The 24579-nt window shown below is 41.8% G+C and overlaps 1 protein-coding gene across 3 annotated transcripts in view; it reads right to left on the reverse strand.

Annotated features, from left to right (window-relative positions):
- Positions 1-24579, reverse strand: part of CAMK2A (calcium/calmodulin dependent protein kinase II alpha) — a 204394-nt gene that overhangs the window by 91714 nt on the left and 88101 nt on the right. For all 3 annotated transcript variants that reach the window (XM_061617364.1, XM_061617361.1, XM_061617363.1), the window contains exon 3: positions 15894-15953. In XM_061617364.1, the coding sequence (XP_061473348.1) occupies positions 15894-15953 (60 nt within the window). The remainder of the gene's footprint in view (positions 1-15893; positions 15954-24579) is intronic.

Consider the following 24579-nt stretch of genomic DNA (forward strand, 5'->3'; position numbering starts at 1 on the left):
AATTCATGGGCTTGTTTCCATGCTGTTTCACTGATTAATGTCATTCTCCCACAATATCAAGAAACCAGGAGTGCTTCCTCACTCCTTGGAACTTAAAAGAACCTAGGACTAAGACTGTCATATTTTCTCACTGATCCTTCCCCTGTGCTTTCAACAGCAAACTTAGCATTTTGGAAAGCTTTGCCTTTTAAGTATTTGTTTTTCAGACTATTAAAGACACAGGGGAAAGGCCAAGCTGCCTTTAAGAAATGTACAACAAACAAAATTCAACACACACTGCTTTTGCTAGCACAGAGAACCAGTGCTGGGAAATACTTTACCTGCTGAACTTCTGCTGGCTGCCATACAGCTGTTAAAGGGGGCGGGGGAAGATAGCAGCGGTAGATTTGAGAAAAAGCGGATCAGACCAGACACTACAGGTACATCACACTGAACTGAACTCAGCAGCCCCACCCCTTTGTGATATATAAGAGAGGAGAGAGGGGGTGTTAATAACGTTTTGCAGGTCACAACCAAGGGTCAGTAAGAAACAATTGGTCCTGACTCTGTGCATGTGCAATAGCCAGAAAGACAGAAATTAAAGAGATGAACCAGAAGCATTCCCTTATGTAAAAACAAGGAAATGGCAGGAAAAGCTTCTGCTGTTATGTCAGGATACCAGAACATGAACATGGACTGCCTTCAAGTCGATTCCGCCTTTTGGCAACCCTTTGAATAGGGTTTTCATGGTAAGCGGTATTCAGAGGGGGTTTACCATTGCCTTCCTCTGAGGCTGCGAGGCAGTGACTGGCCCAAGGTCACCCAGGGAGCTTCATGGCTGTGTGGGAATTCGATCCCGGGTCTCCCAGAGTGTAATCCAACACTCTAACCACACTGGCTCTCTGTCAGGATACTAGGGGAGGCACAAAAGCATTTTTGAAAGTTGATTATTTTAGTCGAAACTGGAAGCTAAGATGCATGCTTCCACTGTGAGCTAAAGCCAATAAATATGGTTCTCCTCCAATTCCCTTTATGGTTTTTTATCACTGGATGATTGGATGCAGACCAGGGTTGAAGAGTCAGGCAACTATCCAACCCAAGGCATTGTTATGATTATTTATTAAATTTCTATCCCACCCTTCATCCCAGAAGGAGCCCAGGGCAGCAAACAAGGGACAAAATGCTAAAAACATCTTAAAACATCTTAAAAACAAAACAGCTTAAAATAATCTTTTTTAAAAAAATTAAACACATCTTAAAAAGCAATTCCAATACGTTATCCCACTTGTTGAAAGAGGAAGGCCTTCAGTAGGTGCCAAAAAGATAACAGAGATGGTGCTTGTCTAATATTTCAGGGAAGGGAATTCCGAAGGGTTGGTGCCACAACACTAAAGGTCCACCTCCTATGTTGTACCGAAAGTACTTCCTGATAAGATGGTATCTGCAGGAGGCCCTCACCAGCAGAGTGCAGTGATTGATTGAGTATATAAGGGGTAAGACAATCTTTCGGGTATCCTGGTCCCAAGCTGTATAGGGCTTTGTACACCAAAACCAGCACTTTGAACTTAGCCGGGTAGGTAATGGGCAGCCAGTGCAATTCTTTCAGCAGTGGGGTAACATGTTGGTGATATCCTGCCCCAGCGAGCAGCCATGCTGCTGTATTTTGCACCAGCTGTAGCTTCCTAAAGGCAGCCCCACATAGAATACATTACAATAACCCAGCCTGGAAGTTACCAGTGCATGGACAACAGTGGTCAGGCTATTCCAAAAATGGCCACATTTATCTTAGATGTGTGAAAAATCATAAATTGATGCTGCTTATTTCCGCTCTCTACATAATCTGTGTGGATCATGAATTAAAATTTTTTTTTCAATGGATTAATACTCAAGATCCCAATCTCAGCTTTGAGAACACTTACAGTAACGAACAGGTCAACTTCTTGGATATTACGGTTATCACAAACCCACAGATAGGAATACTTTTCTCAAGTACGACAGCTATCATCCTGCTCATTTGAAAAACAATCTGCCATATAGCCAATTCTTAAGAATAAAACGCAATTGCTCTAGGAATTCGGATTTTTTTCAGGAATCTCAATCTTTGGCACAATATTTTTATGGTAGAGGATATCCTACAAAGGTGGTAAAAACAGCTATGCACAGAGCTAATGCTTGCAAACGTGACACTCTGTTATGTCCTCATAAAAGAACAGTTCCAAACCGCACAACATGTGTTCTTCCGTTTAATCCGATTACCAGGAGACTTCAAACATACATCCGTTCCAATTGGCATCTGGTCCAGGATCTGACAGGCCTAACAACACGGCCCAGGGTAGCCTTTGAAAGAACAAGAAATCTCAAGGACTGGCTGATCCACACAGATTATGTAAAGAGCGGAAATAAGCAGCGTCAATTTACGATTTTTCACACATCTAATCCAACAGGACACCATCCATGTGGCCATTGTTCATACTGCCAATTCACTCACGAGAAAAAATCCTTTATCAATCCCAACACTGGAAAGTATATACAAATTCAGGATTTTTTTACCTGCAAATCTGCAGGAGTTATTTATCTCATCTCCTGCCCTTGCAATCAGATTTATGTTGGGAAGACATCAAGACCATTAAAACTCCGAATTGGTGAACATCTTTGCAATTTAAGACATCGAAGAATGGGTGCTCCATTGGTGAGACATTTTGTTGAGAAACATCACAAGCCAACTGACATAACGTTTTGCGCCATTGAAACAGTTGTGGACAATGAGAGACTACTCAGCAGGAGAGAATTGTTCTGGATTATCTCTTTAAAAAGTCTGGTACCTTTAAATGAGGAATTGGATTTTTCTGAATACAAATGAAATCTACAAAAAGGGTCCTATATGAAAGTTGGGCTGATTTACTACAACCACTGAGTATGCCAGTTACTCTCTGCAAGTATTTGCAGGACCAGCTGTATTTGCAAATGCAGTAATTAAGCAGCTGAGCTGATCCTTACTTCCAATACAGATAACAGCAGCATCAGAATTTGGTCTGTGGTGTTCGTTTTGTGTGGAGCTGGATAAGGAATTTGAACTGTGCAGGCAGAGAAAAAGAAACAGATCTCCATTGGTCAGTACAGGGTCTTATCTTCGTTGTATTTGGGGAGGACAAGAGAGTTTCATGTTGCAGCTGGCTAGCAATAGCATTTGCTTTGTTTGAGCTGCTTTACACAGATGCAAGAGATGCAAGTTTTAATGTTATGACAATATTTTACTACATATGTGAAGTATGTTATATGGAATGTGGTCTTTAAAAGTGTTTTGCCATATATTTATGTAAGTCTCAGACCACGATGTTGTCTCCATGTTATTAATTTTAGTTTGTTTTAATGTTTGTAGCTCCTGAGGAAAGATTACTCCGAAATGCGTTGAGCCTCAATAAATCTACCAAGCACCAGAGCCTGCCTCTCTTTTCTGTCCATCCATCAGGGCAACCAAGGCCAATTCAGTCCAATAACCAGGCCTGAACCCAGACTGGAATGCGTCAAGATAATCTTTTTCACCCAAGAGTACTTGCAATTGCTGTGCCACAACCCTCTTGATCACCTTCCCTAAAAAAGGGTATTTGCGACCAGGCGGTAGTTGTCATAACCCAATGGGTCCAGGGTGGGCTTTTTCAGGAGCTGTCTGATCACTGCCTCTTTCAGGACAGCTGGGACCACTCCCTCCTGCAAAAATACATTGACCACACCCTGGATCCACTCGGTCATACCCCTCGGCAAGTTTCAATAAGTCAAGAAGGGCAAGGGCTGGGAAGACACATTGCTGGATGCATTGCATAAGTGGCTGAGTAGATCTTGTACAGTGGTTATACTGACTGGGCAGCCACTGTCCTTCACATTTTACAAAATACTTTTTCCTATACAAATATTAAATTTCTGTGTATGAAAAAGTAATATATGAAGTGGTCTCAATAGTGATAAAAGTAAACAAGTGAAGGTGATCCAAATGTTTTTCATTCTCACGTTATGAAGCTAGCTGCCAGATGATATATCACCTTCCCCACGCATGCAGCGTAGACTGAAAAAACAGCACCCAAGCCACCATTCAATACGTGCACGTGTTCTTTCCAACATGAATCTACAGGTCTCAAAAAGTAATGTGTGACAAAGTCCTCAAACACCTTATAACATGCCTCAAACATGGTCTCTTGTTCTACCAGCATGCCTTCACACCATCACTTTGCCAAAACATAAGGATAGGTAAATTGCTTTTAGGGAGGTTCACAATTATGATTTCCTATTTATTTAATCTAAAAATATTTAAAATACATAAAAACAGCCAGGGGAAGATATTGGAGAAATATAAAATAAATACAAATAAAAAAGGGGGGGAGGTGAAGAGACCTTAAATGTGCTACTCACCATCTCTCAGCCTATCCTCCCCTCAGGATGAAAACAACAGAGAACCATGACCACCCCCAGGAAGAAGGGCACACTTAAAATGTAGAGGAAAAAATCATCTACAACCATAGTGTGAAATCAAATACTTATTGGGACACAGGATGAAGAAATATTTATATAAACATGACTCTCAAATATGTTTATGAATTACACAATCTTTAAATATATGTTTACTCAGAAGCAAGTCCCAATGTATTCAATGGGGCTTACTCAAACTGGGAAGTGTGCAGAGAACTACAGCCTCAAGTGATAAGGAACTTGTTCTTTCAACTTGTTCTTTTAAGTTGAGACCTTATCCAAGTCTGAGTCTGTGTTGGAATTGCTTTTTAATATGTTTTTAAGCCTTTTCTTTGTTTTTTAAAAAATGTTTTTTTAAAGCTTTTAAAAAAGATTTTCAAAGATGTTTTAATATATTTTAAAGTCTGTTTTTATGATGTTTTAAAGTGCTTTTAGTGCTTTTGTTTGCCGCCCTGGGCTCCTACTGGGAGGAAGGGCGGGATATAATTCAAATAATAAATAAATAAACTTCATTCACCCAACCCAAAATTCAGAATCATGCCTCTTTAGGCTGTTTTCCAACTGTTTATTCTTGCTTTATGGTTATTGGATTTTAAATGGCTTTATTTCTTGTTGTGAGCTGCCTTGGTTTCCAGCCCTACCTCACAGGGTTGTTGGAAAAACTACACACACACACTGCAGATGTATAAATACACACAGCCCATATAATTATTGTCAAACCAGTTGGTCATTGCAGAAAAATCAGTATTAGTTTTAAAAAAATCAGTATTCGTTTCATACAGAATAAAAACTGTAATACCTAAGTAAGCCCTGCCTACTTGCTTTAAAATAGGACTGGAGGAGGGGGGACAGAAAGACAACACAAACACAATTCTTTTTTACATTCACTCCAAAGTCCCATTGATTTTCAGCACATTCATAACCATGTCTACTCAAAAGTAAATCCTATTCAATTCAATGGAGATTACTCTGGAGATATGGGATTAGCAATGCTTTTACCCCCACAAAAGCAAGTATGGGGAAGGTTTTGAAAACACTGCCCAGAATCTGACTCCTACACACAAGAAGGGAAAAAACTAAAATATATATACTTACCCAATTTATGAGATTTCCAGATAAACGGAGGGGGGAAACCACCATTTTCTGGCCTGGCAATGAGGTTTACCAGACACTGCCACAGGTCAAACAAACACTTCACTGATTGGCTGCAATCCTGAATGGGCGGGGTTAAAGCTACAAAGTGCTATACAGTAGTTTAAAAAAAGATTTAACAGGGGTGGCTGATGTTTGTATGTATATCTCGAGAACCGGACCACCTAGAAACTTAATTTTTTTTTAATTTAAAGCTGAGAGTCACCCCCCTTTGACGGTGTCACCTGGTGCGGTCCACACACCCCGCACCCCCATAGTGACACCACTGCTTGCAGGTTCTCCTAGAACCATCTCTGTCACTTGCGGCTCAGGTAGCCTCGGTGGCCGGAGTGCCTTCTACCAGCTTCGGTTGGTGGCCCAGCTACGCCCCTATCTGGACAGGGATAACCTGGCTTCAGTTGTCCATGCTCTGGTAACCTCCAAGTTAGATTACTGCAATGCACTCTATGAGGGGCTGCCTTTGAAGACTGTTCTGAAGCTGCAGCTTGTGCAAAATGTAGCAGCCAGATTGGTAACAGGGACCAGATGGTTTGAACATATAAAACTGATCATGCCCCGCTTGCATTGGCTGCCTGTATGTTTCTGAGCTCAATTCAAATGCTGGTTTTAACCTATAAAGCCTTACACGGATTAGGACCACAATACCTGATAGAACGCCCCTCCCAACAGAAACCCACCTGTACACTACGCTCAACATCAAAGGCCCTCCTCCAGGTGTCTACTCTGAGGGAAGCTGGGAGTCCGGCAGCAAGGGAGAGGGCCTTCTCAGTGGTGGCCCCCAAATTATGGAACGATGTGTCTGACGAGGTGTGCCTGGTGCCAACACTGTTATTTTTTCGGTGCCAGGTCAAGACTTTCCTCTTCTCCCAGGCATTTTAGCATGTGTTTCTAAATTGCTTTTTTAAAAATGTGTTTTTAAATTTGTATATTTGTTTTTAATATTTTTAATTGTTGTAAACTGCCCAGAGAGCTTTGGCTATGGGGAGGTATACAAATGCAATAAATAAATAAATAAAATTGTGTGCCTGCGGTTTGACTAGCATTGTGTGCCTCTGTTTTCAGAAAACAGGTGGAGACACACTGAAACTGGCAGAACAGTGTGTATTTCTACCCTGACTGGGTGCCATCATTTAAAGGACACCCCAACATTATTATTACATGAAGAAGTCATGTAGAGTAAATTCACTAATAGGCAAAAAACCTTGCGGTTTAGAATGTACTTATAAGCCAACAAATATTTCTATCAAACTTTAAAGAGCACGGAAATTGGGCAGCTATAGTGAATGCACCAGGGGAGCAGGAGACCTGACCTCCTCTCTGAGATATTATACTGCCCTACACATTTGTCAAAATGCAAACACAATTTGGGTTGTTTTTTCACAGTCCAATCCACTTCCTGTGCAGCTTGGAAGAATGTGCCAAGGAGGGGAAGGAGGGGATTGGAAGGGGATGGGGAGGGGAAGGGAGGGGAGGGCAGGTTTGATCATTTGCATGCTTTTTGAGTTCAGTGTGATTTGCTCCTGTGTAATCATGCTTCTTGTTGTTGTTATGTGCCTTCAAGTCGATTACGACTTATGGTGACCCTATGAATCAGTGACCTCCAAGAGCATCTGTCATGAACCACCCTGTTCAGATCTTGTAAGTTCACGTCTGTGACTTCCTTTATGGAATCAATCCATCTCTTATTTGGCCTTCCTCTTTTTCTACTCCCTTCTGTTTTTCCCAGGATTATTGTCTTTTCTAGTGAATCATGTCTTCTCATTATGTATCCAGAGTATGATAACCTCACTTTCATCATTTTAGCTTCTAGTGATAGCTCTGGTTTAATTGGTACTAACACCCAATTATTTGTCTTTTTTGCAATCCATGCTATCCGCAAAGCTCTCCTCCAACACCACATTTCAAAGGAGTTGATTTTTCTCTTATCCGCTTTTTTCACTGTCCAACTTTCACATCCATACATAGAGATCGACCATGGTCTGAATGATCCTGACTTTAGTGTTCAGTGATACATCATTGCATTTGACGACCTTTTCTAGTTCTCTTATAGCTCCCCTCCCCAGTCCTAGCCTTCCTCTGATTTCTTGACTATTGTCTCCCTTTTGGTTAATGACTGGGCCAAGGGATTGATAATCCTTGACAAATTCAATGTCCTCATTGTCAACTGTAAAGTTACATAAATCTTCTGTTGTCATTACTTTAGTCTTCTTGACGTTCAGCTGTAGTCCTGCTTTTGTGCTTTCCTCTTTAACTTTCATCAGCATTCGTTTCAAATCATTACTGGTTTCTGCTAGTAGTATGGTATCGTCTGCATATCTTAAATTATTGATGTTTCTCCCTCCAATTTTCACACCTCCTTCATCTTGGTCCAATCCCGCTTTCCGTATGATGTGTTCTGCATACAGATTAAATAAATAGGGTGATAAAATACACCCCTGTCTCACACCCTTTCTGATGGGGAACCAATCGGTTTCTCCATATTCTGTCCTTACAGTAGCCTCTTGTCCAGAGTATAGGCTGCGCATCAGGACAATCAGATGCTGTGGCACAACCATTTCTTTTAAAGCATTCCATAGTTTTTCATGATCTACACAGTGAAAGGCTTTGCTGTAGTCTATAAAGTACAGGGTGATTTTCTTCTGAAATTCCTTGCTCCGTTCCATTATCCAACATATGTTTGCAATATGATCTCTGGTGCCTCTTCCCTTTCTAAATCCAGCTTGGACATCTGGTATTTCTCGCTCCATATATGGTAAGAGCCTTTGTTGTAGAATCTTGAGCATTACTTTACTTGCATGGGATATTAAGGCAATAGTTCGGTAATTACTGCATTCTCTGGGATCCCCTTTCTTTGGAAGTGGGATATATATTGAACGCTTCCAGTCTGTGGGCCATTGTTTAGTTTTCCATATTTCTTGACAAATTCTTGTCAAAATTTGGAAAGTTTCAGTCTCAGTAGCTTGTAGCAATTCTATTGGTATGCTATCTATTCCTGGTGATTTGTTTCTTCCAAGAATTTTAAGAACAGCTTTCACCTCACATTCTAAAATTTCTGGTTCTTCATCATATGGTTCCTCCATGAATGAATCTGTCATCCTGGCATCTCTTTTATAGAGTTCTTCAGTGTATTGCTTCCATCTTCCTTTTATTTCATCTCGGTCAGTCAGTGTGTTCCCCTGTTGATTATTCAACATCCCTACTCATGGTTTAAATTTCCCTTTCATTTCTCTAATCTTTTGGAATAGGGCTCTTGTTCTTCCCATTTTGTTGTCCTTTTCTATTTCTATACAATAACTATTGTAATAGTTTTCTTTGTCCCTACGTATTAGTTGTTGTATAGTTACATTTAGGGTTCTGACCGTGTTTCTATCTACTTTTGCTTTTGCTTTCCTTCTCTCTTTAACCATTTTAAGAGTTTCTTCAGTCATCCATTGAGGTCTTTCTCTCTTTTTAACTAGAGGTATTGTGTTTTTGCATTCGTCCCTGATCACGAGTCTGACTTCAGTCCATAGTTCTTCTGGTTCTCTGTCAACTAAGTTTAAAGCCTCAAACCTGTTCCTTATTTGATCTTTATATTCTTCTGGGATGTTATTTAAATTGTATTTTGGCATTATGATTGCTTTGTTGTTCTTCTTTAGCTTTACTCTGATTTTCGATACAATCAGTTCATGATCTGTACCGCAGTCTGCTCCTGGTCTTGTTTTTGCAGAAAGTATGGAACTTCTCCATCTTCTGTTTCCAGTTATATAATCAATTTGATTCCTATATTGACCATCTGGTGATGTCCACGTGTACAGTCATCTTTTTGGTTGCTCAAAAACTGTGTTGGCAAGAAACAAATCATGGGCTTCACAGAATTCAACAAGTCTTTCTCCTGCTTCATTTCTGTCACCTAAGCCCCATTTCCCCACAATTCCTAGTTCTTCTCTGTTCCCTGCTTTTGCATTCCAGTCCCCCATGATTATCATCATATCTTGTTTTGGTGTGTGATCAATTTCCTCCTGTACTTCTGCGTAAAATCTCTCCAATTCCTCTTCTTCTGCATTTGATGTTGGAGCATAGACTTGGATGATGGTTATGTTAATAGGTTTCCCATTTAATCTCATTGATATCACTCACTCAGACCTTGCGTTGTAGCTCCTAATTGCTTTTGCTACATCACTTCTCGCTATTAAAGCAACCCCATTTCTTCTTGATTTCTCATTTCCTGCATAAAATATTTTGTAGTTGCCTGATTGAACATGTCCCATTCCAGTCCATTTTAATTTACTCACGCCAAGTATTGTAATGTTGATACGCTCCATTTCTTGCTTGACAATTTCTAACATTCCCTGGTTCATGCTTCTCACATTCCATGTTCCTACTGTGTGCGTCGTACAACTCCGGACTCTCCTTTCACATCTGTGCACATCACCATCTGGGCTTCCTTTCGGCTTTGACCCAGCTGCATCATTAGTCACAGTGCTACTCGTACTTGTCCTTTGTTCTTCCCCAGTAGCTCAGTGAGTGCCTTCTAACCTGGGGGTCTCATCTTCCAGCACTATCTCGTATTGCATTTTGGATACTCTGTTCATAGGGTTTTCGTGGTAAGAGGTATTCAGAGGTGGTTTACCATTGCCTTCCTCTGAGTTTGGATGCATCTTAGTCTGGTGTCTCAGCTTTGACCATTCCGCCATGGGTGCCCCTGCTAGGAGTCTAGACTCCTGACGGCATTGCTCTCAGCTTCTTCAACACTCTCAAACCCCCTCACCACGTTAAGGTGTGCATCCTAAAGGGGGAATCATGCTTAGGATAGATGAAATTGACCTGGGGGAAGGGCAGGTGAAGAGGAGGGCAGGAAGGGGAGGGAAGGGGAGGGGATTGGATGGGTGGGCACTGGTCAGAGGGGAAGCCCCTTTCCTTTTCAAAAGGGAAACTTTGTGAACAGTATCATTCTTTTTCAGGGTTTCCCCCATCTTTTTATTCTACAGCAGGCACATGGAGCCTCCCACCCAAATTTAAACCAAAGCTGTCCCTGGCCACATCCACACCAGACCTTTATTTCACTTTAGACAGTCATGACTTCTCCCAAAGAATCCTGGGAAGTGTAATTAGTGAAAGGTGCTGAGAGGTGCTAGGAGATGCCCTCTTCTACTCACAGAGCTTCAATCAGAGAGGCTGACTGTTAAACCACTCTGGCCACTGGAACTCTGTCAGGGGAATAGGAGTCTCCTCTCAGCACTCTTTACAAACTACACTTCCCAGGATTCTCTGGGGGAAGTCATGACTGTCTCACATGAAATCAAAGTCTGGTGTGGATGTGGCCCCTTGATTAGGCAAGTCCAGCAGCTGTGAGTCTGGCTTTTAGAACACTGACAGTTGGTTCTTACTGAGCATGCCCAACATTATCATTGAGTTCAATGCAAAATTTCTTAAATTAATTAAAAATCAACCAGGCATTTTTTAAAAAATTTTAAACTGCAGAAGATGGTCAGAGTATGGGGCAAGGTCCGTAAAAGGATTACAGGAACTCTGTGAGCATGGCTGATTTTTAATTAATTTCAACAAATTATGAGAACTCTGACAGAAAGAAGTCCAAAAGGGCCCTGGGTTTTCCTCTCTCTTTTTACACTTTGAACTCTTGATTCTCTTTGACTGTTTTGTGTATCACCATGAAAATTTAGAGGGTTGTTAAACAAGTGCTTTTGAGTTCAGGACTATAAGTTTTGTAATGTTTTGTTTTGAAATGAGCTTATAGGAAGCATCAGAAGGGCATGGGGGTATTTTCAATTTAACATTGAGGAATGTGAAATATCCATGCTGACTATAGTGTACAGCCGCTCTTGTGGCTGTATAATACATCAGCATGATAAAGTAATTCCTTCAAGACACACAGCCCCAAATCCATGTTGTACTAGTATCCATGTTATTATATAGCCACGATAGTGGCTATATACTATAGCCAGCATGGATTTTTCACATTCCGCAATGTTAAATTGAAAATACCTCCATGCCATTCTGATGCTTCCCATAAGCTCATTTCAAAACAAAACCTACAGTCCTGAGCTCAGAAACGAAGTTTTCATGGTGATACACAAAACACTCAGAGAGAATTGAACTTTCAAAGTGTAAAACAAGAGGGGGGAAATCCAGACCCCTGTTGGACTTTTTTGTGTCAGTGGTCTCATAATTTGATGAAATTAATTAAAAATCAGCTATCTTCACGGAGTACCTGTAATCCTCTTAGTGATCTTGTCCCATACTCTAACCTTCATCTTCTGCAGTTAAAAAAGTGCCTGTCTGTTTTTTAATTAATTTAAGAAATTTAACATTGGAGTCAATAACACTGGAGTCAATGACAACGACAATGACGGGCATGCTCAGTAAGAACCAAATGTCAGTGTTCTAAAAGCCAGACTAACAGCTCTTTGGTTTGGCTAATCTGGTGGCCACACCCACGGCAGATATTTATTTCACTTGAAACAGTCATAGCTTCCCCCAAAGAATTCTAGGAAGTGTAGTTTGTGAAGGGTGCTGACAGTTGTTAGGAGACTCCTATTCCCCTGAACAGAGCTCAGGTGGCCAGAGTGGTTTAACAGTCTGGGAATTGCATCTCTGTGAGGGGAATAGGGTGTCCCTCCTTCCCCTTCCCCTTCCCCTTCCCCTCTCCTCTCCCCTCCTCCTTCCCTCTCCTTCCCTTCCCCTTTCTCCTCCTCCCCCATGGTCAGTTTTACCTATCCTGATTGCATGGGTGTAAATCCCATTGAACTCAATAAGCATGCAAATGATCAGACCTGCCTTTCCTCTCCCCCTCTCTCCTCTGAACTATATCAACTGTCTTAATGTTGTTGCTTCCTCCCTGCTAAAACAAGATCAGCACAGCACATGTCTTGTTTCTTTTATTTGGGCTCATTGCAGATATTGCCACCACTCACCATAAGCTCAAGAGGCACATGTTACCAAATTCTTCCAAGCTACACAGGAAGTGGATTGGACTGTGAAAGACCAACCCAAATTGTGTATGCATTTTGACAAATGTGTAGTGCAGTACAATATCTCAGAGAGGAGGTCAGGTCTCCTGCTCCCCTGGTGCATTCACTATAGCTGCCCAATTTCCCTGCTTTTTAAAGTTTAATAGAAATATATGTTGGCTTATAGGTACATTCTTAACCGCAAGATTTTTTTGCCTATTAGTGAATAAGTTAATTTTGGTCTATGTGTGTGTTATTCTATAGCACCATTGCTTGCTCCTAACTAATTTTTATTCAGCATACAAAAGCCCAGCATGTCTCTATGTCTGATACTGCTGTTTACACTAATAGCTATCAGATAATGGAAAGGTCTCTTAACTTTGTCTGAATTCTAGATTGTTTTACATTGGGTGAAGCTCCCATGATGTAGGTAGCTCCTGTTAAGCCATGAACTCAAATCAACACAAGCTCTAGGAGACAGGGAACATGACAGAGCAAGCCAGCATCACAGCTGTAGCATTTTGAGGTTTATTTTTCCCTCCTTTCTCCGGGCCTGCATCTTTCATATGCCACACATATATCAAATTACCTCTCAGTACTCTGAATCAGTTAGTCCAGAGTAACTACAACTTCCTGCCTCAATCACAAATCCCTTCTGTGAGTGCAAGTCGTTGGTTAAAGCAGCAGCTAGTCCATATTCAGTAGAAATCTGAATTCAGTTCTCCAGTGGAAGCAGCCTTCTTCTAAGAATTGTTTATTTAACACAGTATTGATCTACCACTTTTCCAAAAAGCTCAAAGCAGTCTTAAATTCAGTTTTTTTAAAAAACAACCATAAAAGAAAATAAAACTCAACAAATAGAAACAGCCATAGAAAATAATACAGAAATCAGTCTTAGTCCTATGTAGCCATTATTCCAGACAATGGGGAAATAACACATGAAGAGGCTGTGGGGCCACATGGGTTGGTCCTATACCCAACATCCCTGCAGAGCTCCCAGTTGCAGGGACACTTCTAAGCACATTCAGCTGAAGACACATAGAATCCTCCTTCAGAGCTTCTTGCTCAATGTGGGAAGGACAGGGGAGGGAGGGACACAGTTGCCACAAACAGGGACATTGGATGCAAGAGCAGTAGGCTCTACACCCTCTTCCTGAATTATTTCCACACTGTTTGGAATAACAACTGAATAGGGATATTGCCAACCAACAGCTTTGCCCCCTCTGAAAACCCACCAATTGCTTCAGGAAGCAGGGTTCACAAACACAGCACAATTAGTGTAGCTTAAAAACCAAATTTCTGTCCATTCACACTTAACACGAAGATGATACCAACAGTAAGGCAGTCTTCCCCAACCTGGTGCACTTCAGATGTTTTGGATTACAACTCTCATCAAGCCCAGCCAGCACAACTGTTGGGAGTTGTAGACCAAAACATCTCAACGGAACCAGGGTGGGGGAAGGGTACAGTAAGGCCTACTGATTAGACCTCTCAACTGGTAAATAGGTTCACACAGGAAGAGACAGATCATAAGGTCTGGTAAGGGCTGAGCAAGACTTTAAAGGTGAAACCAACACGTTTGGATTGCTACTCACTCAGTTTCAAGCTGATCTGACTGGTTTTATTTTTCTTCTTTATGTGTTGTTATTTTAATTCAGTGATTGGCAATGTGCAGTACTTTTAAATTTGCATTTAATACAATTTCAGTTACTCACCACATGCAAATAAACAAGCAATTTATTCCCCCAGCTATACTCAGCTCATTGTGGATTAAGGTTCTTGTGCTGAGAGTCACAGAGGGAGAAGAGAACTAGAACAGAACCTACTTTTCTACAAGTCCCATCTCCTGAAATATACCATAAGATATATGGCCCACTACTTCAGCAAATATAGGGTCCTAGGGTGGCCAGGTACAAATGAGCGCAGGGCTCCTGCACCTTTGATGAGTGTGCTCACTCAACAGGTATAGGTTGCATGACAAGTTACACCTGTTGAAATGCCTTCTTTTGCCCACCTATCAAAAGTACAGGTACCTTGCCTTCTTTTTTACCTGGCCTTTCTAACCTACTGTGATCAAAAGCTAATTAAAATCAGGGATGGGCTTTTCTTGCTCTTAGCAGTATTTTAAGCAATATATTTGAGGCCTTTTTGGAAGGTGGAGGGTTGCACAATAAATATGAGCTTTTTATTAATTAATGGTAAAAGAACCAGAGTCCTTTAAAGACACAGCTTCTCTTTCTGAGATACTATATTTTATTCTGTGCTTAACCCACAGTGTCATTAGGAAATACCGTTCCATCTCACCTACCCCATAGCCAGTGCTTTATTGTTATTGGGTCGGCTGTGTATAAAGTGGTTGCATAAATGTCATGGGCAGCTACTGAACAGTATTTTTGGCATAATTAGTAATGAGCAACATTAGTCCCACAACTCCTATATTAGTTTGGTGTTTTGTCTCCTAATTTTCAATATTATACACATTTTTCTATGTTCATGTCCATGCACTTCCCTGGTGTGCTATTGCAGTATTGGAGCACTCATCAAGTTATTGGAGGGAGCTTAATGGATGTAAATTGCAGTCGTTATTACCTAGACAGCCAATAGGGGGGAGAGAGTTTAAAAGAAACCAAGCAACATTCTTAGGATTCTTTTTTTCCCCTTTTAATATTTTTATTGATTTCCTTTCCCTGTTGAGCTCTATTGGGTACAGCACTAGAGTTCTTATCCAGCCTACAGTCAGTGCACTCTTACACATGACCAAACAGAAATAAGTCCCATTGTTTTCAATATTATTATCAGGTAGGTAGGTATAGGAATGTAGCCCTGATTTATTAAAAAATCAACACAAAAGCACCCTGGTCATCCTGCTGCAGGCAGCTACTCTTCCCTTTCTGCCCAGTCCACTACACCAGTATTCTTCAATCTTGGGTCCTCAGATGAAGTCCCAAGCCTTTTAAGTTGAGACCTTATCCCAGTCTGCTTCTGTGTTGGAATTTCTTTTTAATATGTTTTTAAAACTTTTTTTTAAAAAAAGTCTTGAAAACTTAAAAAAAATGTTTTAAAGATGTTTTGTTTTAATGTATTTTAAAGTCTGTTTTTATGATGTTTAAAGTGTTTTTAGTGCTTTTGTTTGCCACCCTCGGCTCCCGCTGGGAGGAAGGGCGGGATATAAATCAAATAATAAATGAATAAATAAATGTTACATGGTGTTGTCTATCTTTGCAATATATTACTAACAATCCATTCCTAAATAGATCTGTACCTAGCAGTTAGCAGGAATGAAGGAAAGCAAGAGTAGTACGTCCCACAAATGTATGCACTCATCACAAAGATGAGAATGTTTTTCCCTACCTATGTTAGGATGCTTCAGGAGACGGCAGATCCGAGCCTCTCGTTCCAGCTTCTGATGATCTGTAGGGAAAGATGTCCACAAATCAGTGTGTCTGACAGAGCAGTAAATAGGCTCTCCTCAGCTGAATGTAGGATATACATTAGTTCTCCATATTATTCCCCTGGGATTTACAGCATGCAAATCCAGGCAACAATGGATGCAATGCTACAGGAGACCTCAGGATAATTTGGGCAAAAGGCATCTAAATCCTTAGCTAAGGGGCATATACCAATAGAACCGCAAGATATATTTTATCATCCTCTGTCAGAACTGTCAGCCTTTAATGTCCTCATGAAATCTAAATCTCCCAACCATCCACTTTATGGCTATTTGCCCACAGGGCCTCTGTGACCAACTTGTTCTGTAGAAAAAAAAATACTTCCTTGAACTGGAAAAATTGATATATGAGTTATCGCTTTGCAATATCCACAAGTATCTTGACACCAGGTTAAAGCTGAAAATAATCTGTGTTATAATCCACATTTAAAAACTAATAGCCATTTATGAAAGTCTTCTGCTTATTCCACTTCCCCAAGAGATGAGAAGTTCCTGGGGCAGCAGTGCCATAGTGCTTAGTTCATTTTCAATGAGATAATAGCTTCCACAGTATCTGTTTACTTGCAAAAAATGCAAGCAAGCAATCAAAGCAAAGAGAATTAATAGTTTTCAAACAGCATGAGAACAACATCCTATGATTCTTCAGGTAGTTTCTTCCCCCAGCACCTCAAAGAGATTCTTCCAAATCTTTAAGACTCAGCAAACTAGTACTGGCTACTTTCATCTCTCTTAGGACTATATCCTTTGAATAGCTAATGGACTTTGGTTGGCCATTCAGGACCAAACCACACAAAAATCTGGATATACTTTGCATTATAGCAGGCACAGCTCATTTCAATAGCAACAACAGTTCTAACAAAGGTGTGTGAATGAGTGAAAATATTCAGATAGGTACCTGCACTCTCATCTAGCTGAAGTTGACAAACCTTTACTTTTCACATTTAAATTTCAAAACAAGGGCAAAGAGTGATTTTACAAATGTGATTTCTTTCCTAACCAGCTCACTGATGGCTGGCGGAGAAGAATAGCATCCTACAAACAAAAATAGCCTAAGCCTACTTCAGCTATACCCTGATGGAGCCTATACAGCCACGTGCCTCTTCCTCTCCCACCTCCCATTTTTCCTTGCTTGCCTTCCTACAAAGCTCCACTTGTCCCATTTCTTTCAGCATCTTTTGTGAGATAAACACACACAATTAGGTTTCTGTTGAAGTAAGATATGTGGGATCCAGCAGTGTGAACTTTCTTCTGCCTGTTCCCTATTGTGTTGTAAATGCGCTTTGGAGCTTGGGGACAACAGTCTCACACTGTACCAGAGGTGCTAAACATCAAAAGCTTAACAAGCTCCAGCAGACTATGAATGGCTATGTGAGCACACCACTGATCTTTCACCGCTGTTTTCTTTTTGCCTGCCTGTCCCAATGGGTATATATGGCAATAAAAAAAATCCAGCTTAATTCTTCCTTGGTGCTCTTTTGCCCTGTAGGACCCCCTAAATTGTCAGACACCATCCCCACAGAGGTGTATCTGGCATCTCTGTTGTATAGCTTTCCCTGGATTGTGAAGACCCACTTCTTTACCCTGGCTTTTGACAATTAAGGCATTTTTGTGGGATGTACTTCTTTAGCTTGCTTAACTGACACGGGGCCACTTTTGTTTGGAATTTATTTACTTGCTTTTATAATTGTATAAACACTTATTTGTCTTTAATTTTGTGATTATATTGTTGTAACTTATCCTGCGACTTAATAGTAAAAGTCTTGTAAGTAAATACAGAAAACAAAAAAGTTGCACTCCTGAGTGAGCAGGTCACAACACTTGCACAGTAGGGTTACCAGGTTCATGGCCTGAGACCGATCCTGTATCTTTAGCCGAAGAGAAAGCCAGCCAAGTGCAGGTGTTTTTGCAACTCTGTAATGGGAAAAACCACAAGGGGAATTCTCCCTCCCCCCTGCACAACTTTTAAATATATAGAAGACCTCTTGGTTGCCAGGCCCGGTCTCCAAGAGGTCTTTTGTATCTTTAAATGTTGGGCAGGGGGAAGGGAGAATTCCACCTTGTGGTTTTTCCCATTACAATGTTGCAAGAACACCTGCACTTGGCTGACTTTCTCTTCTGCTAAAGATACAGGATCAGTCTCAGGCCATAAACCTGGCAACCCTATTGCACAGGCACATTTGAAATAGCAGGAAGTCATCAACCCATCCTTCATTGTTTGCCTCTGCTCACCAACACTACACCTCAGGAACACAAATACATTGGTCTCACATCAGTAATAAAAATAATTGTGAACAATCACCTTTCTGGCTGGAAATCGATGTTCCATAGGACATGCTACCAGAGTATAGTGGGTCTCCTATGGGTCCCTGCCTATTATGCACAACAGAGGTGCCTGTCACCATTATTTATTATTTATTTATTATTTCAATTTATATACCGCCCTTAGCAGAATAGCTCTCAGGGCGGTGAACAAACAAGATAAAATACGATATATCATAGTAAAAAATCACAAAAACATTTACAAACAAACAACAGAAAGCACAACAAAAATGAAATACAACACAAATTAAGAAGGATACATGTTAAAAGTAGAAAGATTAAGAAAATTAAACATGCTGAGATGCAAGTTTCCATTTCATGACTGTATGAAGCTGTTTTATACTAACTCAGACCATTGGTATATTATATAGCCCAGTATTGTCTACTCTGATTTGGCAGCAGCTCTCCAGGATCTCAGGCAGAGAAACCTTATTTCTTATATAGCACAATTCATTTGCATGGCACTTTACAAACAGTTTGACTACCATGAAGAGCTCACAAACTAAAATGTTGTACAGGGGAAGGCAACTCAGGGGAGAAAGATGGAGATTAAGTGACAGGAAGAGAGCAAATTAGCAATGATGTTAACTGTATGAATGCAACTAAAATGCCACCCACCCTGATATGTTCCCAAAGCTCCTGCATGCATTTCAAAGGAAACTGGTCCCACTGATACCAAGAGGAGCATCTCTTGAAATTCAAACTGCAGCTTCAGAGTGGAGACTATTCCAAGTGGCAGGGAGAGTGGCAGAAAAGAATGTCGGTGCTCCTCATGCATGCAAGTCATTTTGTTTTTGTTTTTTTTGTAGTGTCTACTTAACACAATTTGCATGAAAATGCCAGCCTGTATATTTTCCCCATTTAATCTGGTTTTACCCTTTCCATAGAAAATCTGATGTGGGAAAAAACCTGTTGCCAGCAACCCATTTATTTATTTTTTATTTATTAAATTTATATCCCGCCCTTCCTCCCAGAAGGAGCCCAGGGTGGCATATGTGATAGCTGAGTGACCTGTTTGCAATATTAAGCTCCCACGTGGAAATTTCAATAAGATATGAAGACTAAGGGGCTAAGCCAAAGGCTTCATGGTAAAGGCTGGTTCTGAATAGCAAGAGAGGGGAGGTATCACAGGTATCCTGGGGGACATTCTAGGCATAAAGGGGAAAGGGAAGAATTAAATAAGTTTGGATGACAGACATCAGTTAAATGGAGGTGGTGAAGCTTGAACCTTGAACTTCAACTCATGTCCTCCACCACAAAGCTATCGGCTTTACCTATGAGACTTGCCATCTGCAGCTGGGTGAGGAGGAAGTAAAAAAAATGAAAAAACATCAGGATTTAAAATGCAGATCTTCATAGAGGACTGACTTTGACCATCTCCTTGTCACTGACAATGATACTTCTAATTTGATTTAAGGATTATATATCAGCCTTGGGATCTCAGTACTACTGAACCTTGGGAAATGTGTAATCTCAACAGAAATGTTAAGAGTTGAGGCATAGACTCACACATCTTTTATTTTTGACACTCTTGAGCCTTGTTAGTTGAATAGGCAATTGTTGTTTTCTAGAACTTTAAATGTAGAATCTTGTATTTGTTTCCCTCCATCTTAGAACATGGCGCTTTGCGCTTGTATCTCTACATTTTATTGACTTCTTAGTACTGTACACAGAATGAATTTCCTGAGAGCAGAATGCTCCCCCTGCAAATATTTATGAAAGTGTTTTATTACACCAGGCACCACAACTGAAACAAGTGTTTCATCATCATTATTGGAACAGAGCATAGCTTGACTGTTGCATTTAAGGATATTGAGAATGAAGCAGACCTTTTGCACTGGCCTCCCTGACCGTGTAGGATTCTTGGATGATGTAGCTTCTGGTACTTTGAATGCAAGAACTGTTCAGCCGGCTAATGTCAGAGATTGACAGGCAGTTCCTCCTAATACAAAGCTAACATTTCCCCTAATTTGGTTCCATTGCATTTCTACTCATGCACCTGCCATGTAAAGCCCTAAATAATCCTTTTCAGTCCTTGGCGTTTACATCTACAGACTCATCATTGAGGCATTTTCTCGCTAAACTATGCATACACAGATACAGCTCTTAATCCTTCCAGGCTAAATCATCCCCTCACTGTATTTATTGTTTTTCCCCGTACAATTCCCTTCCAATTGCTTTCTCTCGCGTGCGTGCGTGCGTGTGTGTGTGTGTGTGTGTGTGTGTGTGTGTGTGTGTGTGTGTCAGAAAGACAAACCAACAAGCATGAACCAATGACACTATTCTCACTGGCTTGCTGCATCTCTTCCTCTAACCTGGTTTCAAGAAAACCTTACTGACTCTTAAGTTTTCAACATGTACATACTATTTCTTCCATTGTAATTGGCAAAGAAAAGCACACAATGCAAATCTATCACTAGTGTAAGCTATGATAAGATGTAGGGTAAATTGAAAAAGTCATTATGGAGGGGAGGGGAGAACTTGACACGGGCCTTCCATTTCCAGCAAAATTCCTTGTTCTTTGTAAAGTACAATTCTCTTAAATATCATTGACTTCAATGGGACCTATGCAGCCTAGTTGTGGCCACAATCCTATAACACTTATATTGGAGTAAGTCCCATGAGATTAGTAAACATACATATGACTATGCTGCATGTACAGGATTGCAGTGTTGATCTAGAAGAAGAATAAGACCTTAATTCTATTTCACCTCAACGGTATCAAAAGCCACTGAGAGATCCAGGAGGACAAGGAAGGTGCATTCGCCCCTATCCAACGCCCTCCTCATATCATCCACCAAGGCGACCGAGGCCCTTTCAGTCCCATATCCAGGCCTGAAGCCTGATTGAAATGGATCCAGATAATCCGCTTCCTCCAAATGCACTTGCAACTGCTTTGCCACCACCCGCTCAACCGCCTTGCCCAGGAATGGCAGATTTGAGACTGGGCGAAAGTTGTTCAGATCTTGGGGATGGATCCAAGGAGGGCTTTTTTGGAATTGGTTTTATTACTGCCTCCTAGAGAGCTGATGGCATTACTCCCTCTTCCAGGGATGTATTTACCACCATCTTGATCCCCTCGCCCAGTCTGTCCTTGCAGCTCATAATGAGCCACGACGGGCAAGGGTCGAGGAAGCAAGTGGTTGGCTTTAAGGTTGAAAGCACCTTGTCCACTTCATCAGAAGGAAGAAGCTGGAACCGATCCCACACCACCGGAGCACCACTGGCCGCCTCTGGCTCGCTCACTGTGTCCACAGCACACAGAATAGCACTCTTAATACGATCGATTTTATCCGCAAAGTGCTTTGCAAACTCATCACAGAAGGCTTTAGCATGTTCCATCGGTTCCGGGGCAACTGGACCAACCAGGCTCCAGAGCACTTGGAACAGCCTCCTGGGACAGCACTCTGCAGATGCAATAGAGGCAGCATAAAAATCCTTTTTTGCTGCCCTCATTGCCACACGGTAGGCTGCCACAGCCGCTCTAACCCGTGTCTGATCGTCATCAGAGCGAGATTTCTGCTACCGGCACTCTAGCCGTCTCACCTCCCGCCTCAGAGTTCGCAACCGTGGAGTATACCATGGTGCCGTCTGAGCTCTATTCAGGGGGAGAGGGCGTTTTGGAGCCACCCGGTCTAATGCCCCAGTGATTGCAGCATTCCACCCCTCCACCAGGGTCTCAACCGAGTGCCCGTGTGCATGCTCCAAAGAATCCCCAAGCACATTCAGGAATCCATCTGGATCCATCAGACGTCTGGGGTGGACCATCCTAATGGGTCCTTGTAATGTTCCTGTATGTTAATGTAAATATGGTAAGTGCAGGTTTATTATAGGAAATATGGTAAGTGGAGTGTGGTGGGTTGGTTGAAGGTGGTGGGTGTTGAAGGTTGTTGTAGAGAGAAGGTGGCTGTTGAGAGATTGGATTAGGAGTTCTGAGGCATATATTAAGAATTAAGAACATAAGAGAATCATATATGAAACCATATGCTTGTCAACAAAACCTATAAGTAATCTTGTTATTCCTAGTGTTAGCAATAAATATTTTCTTGGTTTACTTAAAGCCTGATTCCTTAGCTGGAGTGTACAGAGCAGGGGGGGAAGGCAGGGTAACCAAGGCTGAAGAAGAAATTGTATCTAATGGTGGCAGCGGTAAAAGAGGAGATATTGTATCAGCATTCAGTACCACAGAGCAACCCAGAGCTGTGAGCTTCATAGGCAAGAGGCTTCAGGGGGGTTGGGAATTACCTAAACACACAGACACAAGGTATCAAAATAGCCAGGAAGAGACTAAGGCACAGTCTAGAGGCTATACTGGATACACAGAGTGTTGGGTAGTGTGGCCTAGCAGGGGGATATTTTGAGATCTGTGCTAGAGCAGAGAGAGGATAAAATAAACACGATGATCCTGAGTGCTGGTAGCCACGAGTGAGAGCGTCACAGGTGGTGCCAGGGGAAGGACGTCACAGTCCTCCACCCCCACGGAGGGTTTGTGGCACCAAGAAGTCCACCCTCACCAAGTAGTGATCTGACCATGACAAGGGGGTGATGGATGTACCCCCAATTTTCAGATCACTCCCCTCCTCTCCCGAGACAAACACAAGGTCGAGTGCATGACCAGCTACATGGGTGGGCCCCGTTGGAATGCAGCTCCCAGGAAGCCATGGTTTCCATGAAGTCCCGAGGCGCCCCTGTGAGGATGGCCTCCAAATGTACATTAAAGTCTCCCAATACTAACAAGTCTGGGGACTGCACATGCACATCTGAGACCACCTCCAGTACCTCGGCCAGGGAGTCTGTCGTGCAGCAGGGTGGACGGTACAAGAGCAGAATCCCTAGACTGCCCTTTGGGCCCAACCTCCAGTACATGCAGTCAACAACCTTGGTCTCATGGAGGGGAGACCTGGTGAGAACCAGGGCCTAAAGTATAAAGGCTGCAAACAGCAGGGTTTTATTACCGTCGTGGACAGCTGTGTGGGGAAGGGGTGTGTACACGTTCTTTAACTGAGACTGGAAGGTGAGAGCTCACTCTTTAGTGATGCCGATTTTGCAAAGAGTGATCACTAAGTATTTCACTTTACCTTCATGGTCAGGGAACAAAGAGTCAGATAATTTTCTCCTTCCCCTCCACCCTTTTATTCAGATCTTCCCTGCTTTCTCTTAATGCTGCAAGAGATGTGAGAAATATGAGTGTTCTATACAATTGCAAGCAGGAGACTCAAAAATAGGCAGGATGCCCTGCAGGACATTTAGTGAAACACGCAGCTAGTTTCAAACAAAATGAAAGGAATTCCTTCTTCCTCTGTGAACAACTGATTCATGTGTGGCAGATGTCTAAGGGCATGAAGTAGTCAAGAAGGGGCAATGGCATTCATGAAAGACAGCAACAGAAGAAGGTGAAAGTGTCCATCCTCTTGCTTGGAATGTTCCTAAACAGTACACTGCTAAAAGCTCATCACATGGCAGGTAATTGAGAACTCTACTTTTTCCTTTTGCACCCATGTTGGAGATATGGACTTGGACTAGACCACTGGCAGGAAACCTGAAGCTCCCAGCCTAATTTCATGAGGTCCTCTGAATGTTGTAGGTTCACTCTTGCTTTCTAGACCACATGAAGTACTAGTTCCCCTCTATTCAGCACTGGTTAGGCCTCATCTTGAGTTCTGCATCCAGTTCTGGACACTGCACTTTGACAAGGATGCAGACAAACTGGAACAGGTTCAGAGGAGGGCAACAAGGATGATCACAGGACTGGAAACAAAGCCCTATGAGAACTGGGCATGTTTAGCCTGGAGAAGAGAAGACTGAGGGGAGATATGATAGCACTCTTCAAGTACATGAAAGGTTGTCACATAGAGGAAGGCCAGGATCTCTCCTCGATCATGCCAGAGTGCAGGACACATCATCATCATCATCATCATCATCATCATCATCATCATCATCATCATCATAAATTTAATTTTTGTGTCGCCTATCTGGCCGAAACCACTCTAGGCGACGTACAACATTAAAATTCAACAATACAATATAGATACATAATAAAATACAGTGCAGTCAACAGTAACCATTTTAAAAAGCGGCAGTACAGGGCCATCAATAGACAGTTTTAAAACAATATAAAGAAATTAGCCCACCCCGGGGACCCCAAAGGCCTGTCCAAAGAGCCATGTTTTTAAGGCTCGGCGAAATGTATCCAGGGAAGGGGCATGGCGAAGATCGAACGGGAGGGAGTTCCAGAGAGTGGGGGCCGCCACTGAGAATGCCCTTTCTCTA

Source organism: Rhineura floridana, chromosome 3 (genome assembly GCF_030035675.1).
Source record: "Rhineura floridana isolate rRhiFlo1 chromosome 3, rRhiFlo1.hap2, whole genome shotgun sequence".
Taxonomy (NCBI): Eukaryota; Metazoa; Chordata; class Lepidosauria; order Squamata; family Rhineuridae; genus Rhineura; species Rhineura floridana.